Source organism: Mustela lutreola, chromosome 16 (assembly GCF_030435805.1).
Source record: "Mustela lutreola isolate mMusLut2 chromosome 16, mMusLut2.pri, whole genome shotgun sequence".
Lineage (NCBI taxonomy): Eukaryota > Metazoa > Chordata > Mammalia > Carnivora > Mustelidae > Mustela > Mustela lutreola.
In genome coordinates, this window is record NC_081305.1 from 235,579 (window position 1) to 246,764 (window position 11,186).

Below are 11,186 nucleotides of genomic sequence, written 5' to 3' on the forward strand. Positions count from 1 at the left end.
CCATGTCAAGGTCTCCATCAGAGCATCAGTCTCTGGGTCAAAGCCCAGGTGCTAAACTAGGTACTAGGTAATTTCTTATGTTCACTACTGAACACGGTACTGAATTCACAAGCTTATGAGTGCTCACTTGTTGAAACCCATATACAACCCAGAAGGTAAGCGGTTTTGTGACCCATTTCACAGGTGAGGAAAGAGAGTTATCACAGCCGGAATGGTGGTGCCAGGTGGGGCCGTGCGAGAGGATCTTAGGCTCTGCTCCAGCCGCTCCGCACACCACCCCCCGCCCTGCGTCTTTCAAGATGCCAGCTGGACGAGCTGCAGAAAAGCCACCTACTTCTACAGACTTCCTTGAATTAAGCATGCAGGTAGAACCTTCGCGAGGGGGTGAACTCGAGTAGCCTTAACTTCTTTTTGGAACGAGGTAGGGTATAAAAAAAACATAAACCATGAAATCGCCACTGAGTGAACCTGCTAACTCTGCAAATATTTTCAAAATGCCATTAAGAGCAGGGAGATTGCCAAAGATAAAGAGCGCTTGTGTTGGGCTGATCCATTAAAATAATGGACAACAGCCCACTCCCAACATCAGTGAGGCTGAAAGGGACCCGCCTACAGGACCCTGGGGCCCGCCAGAGTGCACAGCCACGAATGGCTGGAGGCGATGGGAAGAAGAATAAATCAGACTCAGAGCAAAGGTGGTCCCTGGAAGCAGCCAGTGTCCTGAGTTATCCTGAGGGCTGAGAAGGAACGGGGTCAGCCAGCCAGGCACTGTCCCTTACAGACGGAGCACCGTGCAGTCCTGCTCAGTGAGAAGCCTTCCGGCTAGAATCATTTTAAGGCCCCAGTTTAAATGGTCCACATGTTAATAAAGATAAGGGATCATTAATTATATGTGAAGCGGCAAGGACTTGGGGAGTCTTTGGGTTTTAAGGAGCAAGCTGCCCTTTCTAGGCAGAGACTGTGCCCAGCTCTTTGCTAAAAAAAAACTAATGAATGATTTATTACCTTTTCAATCCACAATCACCTCATGCAAGTGGGTACCATGACTCCCTCGTTACAGACAAGGAAACTGAGGCTCAGGCAGGTGGAGAAAATCACCCAGAACCACACGGCACACAGTAAGCGCGAGTGGCGGGGCAGGCAAGCCTGCCGAACCACCCAGAGCCTCGGGGACGCACTTCCTGGAGATACAGGAACTTGCTTGCTGGGGGGGGGGGGGGGGGGGGCACGCCAAGGGAGGTCATAGAGCATTGCAAACTACCTCCTGCTTATTTAAACAGCGGTCTTGGGCGCCTGGGTGGCTCAGTGGGTTAAGCCGCTGCCTTCGGCTCAGGTCATGATCTCAGGGTCCTGGGATCGAGTCCCGCATCGGGCTCTCTGCTCAGCAGGGAGCCTGCTTCCGTCTCTCTCTCTCTGCCTGCCTCTCCGACTACTTGTGATTTCTCTCTGTCAAATAAATAAATAAAATCTTTAAAAAAAAAAATAAAATAAATAAACAGCGGTCTTGGAGGGAGGTCACAGAGCCGCAGACAGAAGCAGATGGAGGCGGCTGGGACAGAAGCACTATCAACAGGGCCCTCCAGGTCACATGGAGTTGGACAGGACACCGGGTCTCCGGGATGCTGTCCCTCCACGGGGGGCTTCTCTCTCCCTGCAAGGAAGAACAGCCTCACCAAGACGTGCCAGGAAAGAGAAGACCCTGTGATGTCTTGTGTGGAAGATGGCCACGAGAACTCAAGATGCTAGGAGGCCTCCTCGAAAGATCACGATCACGTGTCATGGCAGGATGAGATCAAAGACCACCAGAAGAAGGGAAGTCTGTGAGGGCTTTGCAGGCTGGAGCTCCCAGAGGAAGGGCCTCCCCCTGCCCAGCGGGTGGGGTGGGTGGCCAGCTCTCAGACAGCCTCACCCCTCTGTGAGGGTGAGGAGCACGGGGAAGGAGTGTAGTTCAGGCCAGATCCCTGCCTACCTATGGTCATGACCCTGAGGTCTCCTTTCCTCATCTACTTGCCCAACCTACCCCACAATGTCACCTCAAAGGATGTGCGAGAGAGTGGAGGTGGACACTCCTTGTGTGTCCGGACACTTGCAGCATCCTGTGAGGATGTGGACAGCCATGATCACCATGGTGACAGTGGCAACGGAGCCACCAGGACCTCTCAACCAGGCTCAGACCACAGGCATCCTGCCTGTGACTCTGTTTGGGCTCGGGGTCAGAACAGAGAATGGCCGTGGAGGAGCCAAGGGTTCCTTCTACAGCCCCCAGAAGGAGACCACACACATGCAGGGGGCACTGGCTACCCTAGGCTCCCCCAGGTTCTTAATTACCTACAAGGAATGCAACTACCAAGTGTGGAGTCCTAGCTTGAGCCCAGGTGGCTCCTGCCTTTCCGCATCTCAGGCTGAGCTCCCAGGAGTACCCGTGTACCCGGCAGCGGGGTGGACAGACGGAGGCCCTCAGGGCCCCCACTCAGTGCCAGCAGGAACTGCCAACCCCCCCAACGAAGGCAACCGGCAACATCTCAAAACGGCACCTCTGTTTGCCTCGATTCAGCAGGTCTGCTTTGGTGGACCCAAGACTCCTGAGACTGTCCACAGGGGCACTGGGCAGCCCCAATGAAGGAGATGGTTGGAGGTCCCCATTAAGGATGAGTAGAGGGCAGCCCCTGCCTGTGGTGTAGACACTAGGGCTCCTCCTTGTGGGAGAAGGCTGGCGGGAGACTGTTTCCCTTGACACTTTCTGAAGCTGGAACATGTGCTAGCGCATCAAGAAATTAACTCAGGCAAGTGTGAGAGTGAGCAAGGGTGCAGGGTGCACGCGTCCCCCACAGCCCAGGACAGACAGACTTACCAGTGATGCCTCGTGTGTCCCACAGCAACACACTGACCTTCCCGAGCCCCCTGAGCCCCAGACAGAATGGTACCACCCACCACACAGGTGACCATGAAGATTCAACACAGATGGGGTCCCTGCGTGGTCTCTGAGTCGTGAGTTTGAGCCCCACATTGTAGGCTGTACAGACGACTTAAAAACAGATTTTTCAGAAAAACCCAAAAGCAAAAACCAACTAGTGTCTGGTACCCACTGGATGCTTCGATAACGCCTATTCCGTTGTCAAGAAGCGATTTCCAAACGTAAGTTAAGCAATGTCTTTGATGGAGCATGGGTTCTAGGAATGAGCTGCTGGGAAACCCAGGCTTGAGAGCTGAAGGCCTGCTTACAGCTAACTGGGAAGCTGTGTGTTTGCTGAGCAAACGCAGAGCTCTGGGGGGCAGCATCTGTGGCACGTCCCTCCGCCACCGCACTCCCCATCTCTATGGGCTATGGCTGACATCAGGCCGCTTCTCCATAAACTCACTTGTCAACCTCCCCTCACCCCAGCAAGAACCTAGAAGCACCAGGATCCATATCACCTCGGCCCCAGTCGAGGACATGTGTGCTGGCCAGAGGACTCCCCACACCCCAGGCAGTCAGCTGCTAATGTCCCACCTTCTCAGGAAGCTCTGGCGATGGGGAGGTCAGCGCTCCCCCAGCACGTCTACACCCTGTGTCTGCCCGGGTGACCAAGGGTCACCACCCTGCTGACAGTCACAGCAGACAGGCGCACCCTTGAAAGGATGCATTACCTCTGAGGCTCTCCTCCCTGTGGGGCCAAGGATAACTCACTTGAAGTTCCTGAGGACTCTTCAGGGCCCACAGCACACAGTCCCCACAGCGCAGCCCAAGAGGGTGAGGAACTCACCCAAGGTCACTTGGCTGAGATCCGATCCATGGCTAGACTGGCTCTGTAGCCCACACCCAGACCACGAGTCATCCCCCTCACTGGCCGTTCCCGTCACCTGAAGACGGAATGGGTCCTGGCCCTGGAGGGGTTTCCAACAGGGAGTGGGTGACCCCTTCTTAGGAGTGATGTGGGGAATCCACACACGATGGCCTGACGGTCACAGTGGGGCCCGGAACCAGAAGCACCAGCATCACTGGGAACTTGTCGGAAATGCAGACTCTCAGGCCCACTGCAGACCTGGGCAGAATCAAGCTCATCACAGGGGAACCCCGCAATCCAAGAACCCGTGTCCAGCACACCCACTGGTGGACTCAAGGGTGAGAATCGCCCCAGTAAAGCATTATGTGGAGTTCTTGTGCCAGAATCTACGTTCTGGTAGATTCTGCTCACCAGGGAGATCAGGTGCAGGAACAGTGTCCACTCCACCTGTGTGACCCTCCCCTCCTTGATGGGCAGAGCAACATTGGTCCATTGGTCCTGGAAGCCTGGCCCAATCCAGGACCCGTGGACGTGTTTTGTCCCATTACAAGGGGGCCTGGACTAGCACATAGAAGTGAAGTTGCTCATCTGGCGACCTCAGGGCAAAGAGGTTATCCTGGACCTCTGGCGGCTCCAAACATATGTCTGCAGTCAGAAGCAGTACGTCTGTCTAACTTACCTCCTGCAGCCCAGGCAGCACTTCCACTGTACCTGTAACCTGTCTCCTTGAACAGACCAGACCCCAGCATGTGGGGGTTCCAGCCGTCATGGGCTCTGCCCATGCTGGTTAGGCTTATCACCACGTTGCCACCTCTAGGCAGGCTTCCTCCTCGCCTGGTCCTCACTGGAGGCCAGACTCCCTCTGAGGAACAGATCGGGACCACAGTGAAACGCTAGCACCTTCCTACAGCCGGTACTCAGTGGCACGTCTGTTCAAGCAGCCGCATCCCAGGACCAGACTGGCCAGGGTCACAATACTTCCTTTGTGGGAGCCACTCAAATACTTCCGGCCCCAGAGGTCAGCCCTGGTGCACAATTAAAAAGACAGCAGACACAGCTCTCCTTCCTTGCAAAGACGTCAGGGTGGGGGCTGGCGGGGAATGACCAGGGCCCTAGAGGTGGCAGACGCAGGGCTATATCCCTCAAAAGCCAGTCTCGAGGGTACACAGGGACCCCAAGGTCACCTTCTGCATAGGTGCAGCCTGAAAGCACAGAGCAGGACCTGCAAACAGCCGGGGGCTATGGGCCAAAGTGGCCACACAGGTTAAGCTTACCCCAGTTATTGGGGACAGCCGACCCCAGCCGCCAGCACTCATAGACACCCGGACAGAGAACATGGCTTGCTGCCAATGCCTGCCCAAGAGATCATCTTCGCTCAGAGGGGAGATAAAATCGGGATACTCCTACAAACACTGGCTCCCACAGTCACACCCAGCCCCTCCCTGACACGCAGAGGCCCACTGGCCTCTGCCCCACCTGGGACCACGGCAGCATGTGGCTCTTTCCGTGCCTCACGTTTTACTTCACCGAGAAACGTGTGTGGGGACTCCGGCTAAGGGCGCTTGGCAGAGCGGCCTCCTGTCCCTCGTCCCTAGCAGCCTAGAATGCTGTGACCAGACTTTCACACGGATCTGGAGGGGCTGGTTCCTTGGCTGGGTCTGGCTGAGGCGCAGAGAGGCCCAGGAGACGACGGCTGAGGCTCCTGGAGCCCGAAAGCTCCCCGAAGCCAGCTGGGGCCCGAGGCTTCACAAAGCCTAGGCGATAGGTGCTTTTATCTTCCCACTTCCCAGAGAAGAATCGCAAGTCACTCCCCAAGGCCCGGCTGAGCGTTGGGGCAGGGCTGGAGCCCAGCTGAGTCCGCACTTGCAGCCTCCCTGGCCCACTGCCGCAGCAGGTGATGGGATACTTGCTGTGGGAACCTCGCTTTTCTCATCTGTGCAATAGGGACCCTAATAGCGTCACAGGGCATAGACAAGTGTAGGCCCAGCACCGCCCGGCACACTCCTGCAGGAGCCCAGCAATGTCAGACCCGTCTCCCGGACTGTGAAGCCCCTGGGTGTGTTGGCTTCACCTCCACACCACGTCTCCACTGGACGGCCCTTACGAGGTGCCACAGAGAGCAGAGAGAGCCCTGCATGCCAAGGGTCTGTAAGGGTGGGCGACACCTGCAGCTCCAGTGACAAGTCAAGAACCCAGAACAAAAAGCACAAGGGCAGGACCTGACAGAAAGAAAGGGTTCCCACCAGAAATATTCTCTGAGGAGATCTGCCCCGAGGGAAATACTCTCTCCAATCAGATCTCCCCTCTGCCCAGCCTGTCAGGAGATGCCATCCTGTGACAAGGCCCGTCAGCCCTACCTGCACGTTCAACTGTGGGGAGAGCCATTTACCAAAATGTAGCCAAGCAAAAAAGAGAGTCCCCAGCCATTCAGAAGGGAGCTCCCCCAGAGGCCCACCAAGTCCAGTGTGAACCAATGGAGCCTACGGGCCCAGCAGGGACTCCCAGAACACCAAGGGCCCAGAGCCCTTCCTGATGGCCATGGGTCCCAGCTCAGCTCCTGGGACAGGACACTCTGGGCCAGGAGACCTGAAGGAGCACCTCTAGTGAGGGGACGGGCAGCCCGTGTGCACATGTGGGGAGCCTCAGAGACAGCTCCAGAGGAAGGGGCACCGTGTGTGTGTGTGTGTGTGTGTGTGTGTCTGTGTCTGTGACCGTGTGTGTGTGTGTTTTGTGTGTCTGTGACCATGTGTATGTGTGTTGTGTGTCTGTGGCGGTGTGTGTGTGTGTGGTGTGTGCTTGTGCACCTGTATGCATCAGTGTCTGTGACCATGCACGTGTGTGTTGTGTGTCTGCAAGTGCAGATAACTCCTGGGCCTGGGGCTCTGTACTGATGTTCCCTCACTAGTCCTCACCCACCCCAGGCTGGTGCGACTGCTACCACGTCTGCGGAGAAGGGCTAGGCCACTGGGGAAATGCTGAAGCCTGCTCCCAAACACTGCCATTTCTCTAGCTACGAGCTGCAGTGAAAAAGAATTCTGGGCCCCACGGAGCTCCTGACACAGGCTACCACCATCCTATACAGGACAGACCATTAATCATTTCTGTGTTTGAAACTCAGGCTGAAAATAAGCTGAGTTGGGAAGGCCTGGAGTCTGTGCAGTGGTGGGCCACTTGGAGAGCCTTACCCTGAGGTCTGGTGCCAGGGCTCTGGCGGGGGGGATGGGGATAGCTGGCCTCTGAACTCCAGGCAGAAGAAAGAGCAGGAAGGGGCTAGAGCCCCGGGGTGGGGGGCTGCTGGGCAGTTCATGGTGGGGGGGGGACCCCAAGCTGAAGAGCCTGTGAAAAGTATTAGCATCAAAACTCACAAGAAAAAACATTAGGAAAGTCGGGTAGTGTGGAACCGCAGGAGGTTCACCCCCATCTCAGACACACCTTTGTCAACACTCATGTCTGTCCACGGGGGGTTTTCCTGAAATGTCTCATCAGGAGTGTAGGCCAGAAAGTCAGGTGGTCTTTCCATCAAGCGAACGGCCAAACACTGCATTGGGGAGCAGTCATTCTCCTGGGGTGATCTGACCAGGACACCCTCCAGTGGACAAATGCCCCTGAAAACATCCCGGGGTCACTGGATCACTGATCACCAGCTGCATTTACGGAATCAGCTTTGCCTCAGGGAACAGCTGGGCATAAGCATTCACTGTGATGTCTGACTGAGTTTCTCACCTCAATTAAAAAAAAGGGGGGGGGGCACCTGGGTGGCTCAGTGGTTTAAAGCCTCTGCCTTCGGCTCAGGTCGTGATCCCAGGGTCTTGGGATCGAGCCCCGCATCAGGCTCTCTGCTCAGCAGGGAGCCTGCTTCCTCCTCTCTCTGCCTGCCTCTCTGCCTCCTTGTGATCTCTGTCTCTCAAATAAATAAATAAAATATTAAAAAAAAAAAAAGGGTAACTCTTTCCCTATCAATGGTCTCTTAAAAATAACTTCACATATTAACATGCTTTCTCCACTTAAAAAAAGGGGGGTTTTCAGCAGTTATAAAGTCTTCAGGTTAAAGGTTAGGACTTTTTCCCTACTTGGTGGGAAGAAGAGAGAGGTACCACACCTTGGGTACCTTGTATGCTAGGGCATTAATCATTCCCCCAGACGTGGTTTCGTTTGTTGATTTCTTTAGCTATTTTAAACATTTACTTATGCTAGATTTACCAGAACTTTGTACTGAGAGCCCACATGAGGCTATATTAAACAATCTTGATTTTCCCAATTGCTAGTCACAGCAAGAAATAAACACATCAGCTTCATGAATTAACCCCTCACTCGGCTGGGTTAGCCACCGCCAACAAAATAAAGTCTGAAAGCCCAACAGGACTGAAGAGAAAGTTCAGGGTAATCTATTTTTCTTAATCTTTATTTTTTTTAAGTAGGTTCCATGCCCTGTGTGGAACACGAATGAGGAGCTTGAACTCATGACCCTGAGATCAAGACCTGAGCTGAGATCGAGTCACCTCAGCCACTGAGCCACCCAGGCGCCCTATTTTTCTTAATCTCCAAAGAGGCAGCAAGTCATAAACATCATCCACCTTTATGAGACATGTTTATGAACAGAAACCAAAGACTGTATTGAATGGAAGATGGAATTGGGCTCCCTCATGTCCTGAGCCAGCAAGTTCCCTAGAGTAGCCATGTGCCTGGATTTCCAGTCAGGCTGTGGGTGTGCAGGCAGTAGGAGGAAGAAGCAGGAGCCCAATCCTCGGGACTGGAGAGAACCTGGTGACCACCAACATGAAGGAGAGCCATCAAGGAGCATCTTGGAGAGTACCAGTAAGAAACACAGCTTGACCCTCCCACAGTTAGAGATACGCAAGGGCCCTTAGTTCTAACCATCTGTCACTCTGCGCCTCAGTTTTCCCATCTTCAAAATCAGAGGGTCTGACCTGGCAGGCTGGTATACTCTTGTCGCACCCCCTGGTGCAGGGAGCCAGATCTTGGATTAGATGGTCATCTCTGAGGATGGGGATGGGCACAGGGAGGAAAACAGAGCTTCAGTAGAAAAGCTCCTTATGAAAATGCAGGGTCTAGCTCCCCAGGGGAAGCATTCCCCACCCCACCTGTGAAGACCTTGCACACAGCAAACAAGACTATGAGGCTGAATCCAAATCCTCTTCCTGGGCAAGCCTGAGCCTCAGCTTAACAGAGTATAAAATGAAATAATGCCATTTGAGTACCCACTCTTATTATTTTCACCTGTCAAATACATTGGTGCTTTTTGCATGAAATAAGTGCACAGCAGAGTTGCAGGCAGAGCTGGGAGCTGGTCACAGGGGTAAGAAGGACCCTGTGGAGAAATACAGTGCTGGTCCCTGTGTGGGCCCAGCGCACCTGCCCTGTCACCACTGTGGCTTCTGTGCAACTCTGTCCTGCTCCTTCCCTGCCCTCCATCAAGCCCGCCCATGAGGACCTCTGCAAACCCAGCTCCCTGGCAGCACACAGAGCTGGCCTTTGTGCTTCCCCACAGGATATCAGCTTTGGGTTTAATATCTCCAAATGCTGTAGACTACCACTTCAGTTCTCCAGGAAAGAAACCACTTTTTTTTTTCTAAGAAGGAGATTAAAAATCACTTAAACTCACTATTTTGAGCAGACTTCAGTATCGTTCAAAGGATTGATTGTTTGTTCTTGATAATTAAGAGCAGAAAAATCAAGCAGGCCATCCTCCAAATTTTACACATTCTCCTTACTATTAAACCCAGGCAACTGGTGAATTTGCAGGGATTCCACGGGAGACACAGCCCCCTCCTCCCACCCTCATTCCCACGAAAAAGGACTTCAAAAGGACACTTGTTCCTCTCCAGCCTAAGCCATCTGCAATCACCGGTAAGACAAGCGACTGGGGGCTTCTCACCATGAATCACAAAAGACTGCGGGCTACACACCCCCAAAGCAGAAGGAACTAGCCCCAGGTGGGGGGAACTGGGGGTGGGGGGAGACGGAGAACTGGGTCTACTGAAAGTACTCAGCCATCAAAAACCAAAACCCTTCTCCGCTGAGTAAAACCTGCCCAACCGCAGGGAGCCAGCTGACCGCGCGCAGCCCGCCCGGAGGCTGAGAGATGGGTGGTCAGGGAAAGGTTCCGGGAGAAGGAGCGGGTGTCCCAGGCCGGGTGAGAAAGAGAAGGGCGGGGAGAAGCACGGGCCTTCCACGTCCCGCAGAGCCAGGGTGTGGACGGGTGGCCGGACCCAGGAAGCGGGGAGGGTGCAGACTGGGGGCTCCGGGCCCGGCGGAGGGCGGGTGCAGACTGGGGGCTTAGGGAGGGTGCGGAAGCGGAGGACCGGGAAGGAGAGGAGACGGGGCGCGGGGAGAGTGGGGGAGAGGAGGGCGGAGGGGGGGAGGAGGCCAGGACCCGGAGGGCCAGGACGAGGACCCGGCGCACCCAGCGCACCCAGCGGACCCAGCGCACCCAGAGGGCCCGGAGGACGGTCGCGGCCGCCCCCTCCCCCACCCCGGCGCGGCCCGCGCGCGCCCGGCCACACCCCCGCGCGCCCTCCGGGCCTCACCCGCGGCGCCCGGCTCCCGCCGCGCGCTGACCGAGCCGTCCCGGCGCAGGAGGATGTCCGCCGTGTCCCGGATGCGCCGCCCGCCGCCCGGCGCGCCCCGCAGCCCGCGGCAGCCCTGGAAGCACACGGCCCACGCCTGCTCCTCGTTGATGGGCTGCTCGTACGCCTTCAGCACCTCCTCCAGGGACAGCTCCCACGGCTCCGGCCGCCCCGCGCCCCCCGCCCGCCGCCCCGCCGCCGCGCCGCCGCTCGAGCTGCCGGCCCGGGCCATGGCCGCCCCATCATCGCCTCCCGCGCGCCGGGCCGGTTTCCATAACAGCCGCGCCGGGGCGGCCGACGCACCCGCCGAGCGCGGGGGGCGGGTCCCGCGCCGCCGGCCGCTGCTTTGTCATCCTCCGGCGGCCCCGCCCCGCGGAGCGGCCGCAGGTGAGGGCGGGGCCGGCGGCGCGGGAGGGGCGGGCGCGGGGGGGCGCGGGGGGCGCTGGGGGGGGCGCGGAGCCGGCGGGAGGGGGGCCGGGGAGGGCGCGCGACGGGTCGCGGCCGGGCGCAGTGGGCGAGGTGCGGGTCAGGGCGGCGAGGAAGGCGGCGCGGGGCGGGGGCGCGGGGCGGGAGAGGAAGGTTACGGGGAGGCTGGGGGAGCGCGGAGCCGGGGCCGGAGGGACGCGCGCTCCCGAGGCTTGCGAGCCGGTGTCCAGCCGAAGACACTGCAGTGACCGCGGGACGTCAGGCACGTTGGATGCTGGAACGCGGGAGGGAGTCGAGAGGCCTGTGAACCCACCTCCCGCCGCCTCCCCACACACATCTGACTGGTCGGGAGGAGCAGATACCTGCAGTGGCCTCTGTGGGAGGCCGGCTAGCAAGGTGACCTCCAGAG

The 11,186-nt window shown here is 57.0% G+C and overlaps 1 protein-coding gene and 1 long non-coding RNA gene across 4 annotated transcripts in view; one reads left to right on the forward strand and one right to left on the reverse strand.

The window, feature by feature from the left end:
* SPIRE2 (spire type actin nucleation factor 2) overlaps positions 1-10,654 on the reverse strand; it is a 32,627-nt gene extending 21,973 nt beyond the window's left edge. The window contains exon 1 of one of the 3 annotated variants that reach the window (XM_059153157.1): positions 10,313-10,654. In XM_059153157.1, coding sequence (XP_059009140.1) covers positions 10,313-10,583 — 271 coding nt within the window. In that variant the 5' untranslated portion in view covers positions 10,584-10,654. The remainder of the gene's footprint in view (positions 1-10,312) is intronic. The other 2 variants (XM_059153155.1, XM_059153156.1) reach the window with 2 other exon arrangements.
* LOC131818569 (uncharacterized) lies at positions 8,447-9,944 on the forward strand. Its single transcript, XR_009348882.1, has 3 exons — positions 8,447-8,579; positions 9,509-9,632; positions 9,827-9,944. It is a non-coding gene; the product is annotated as an uncharacterized LOC131818569 (long non-coding RNA).
* Positions 10,655-11,186: the final 532 nt, after the last annotated feature.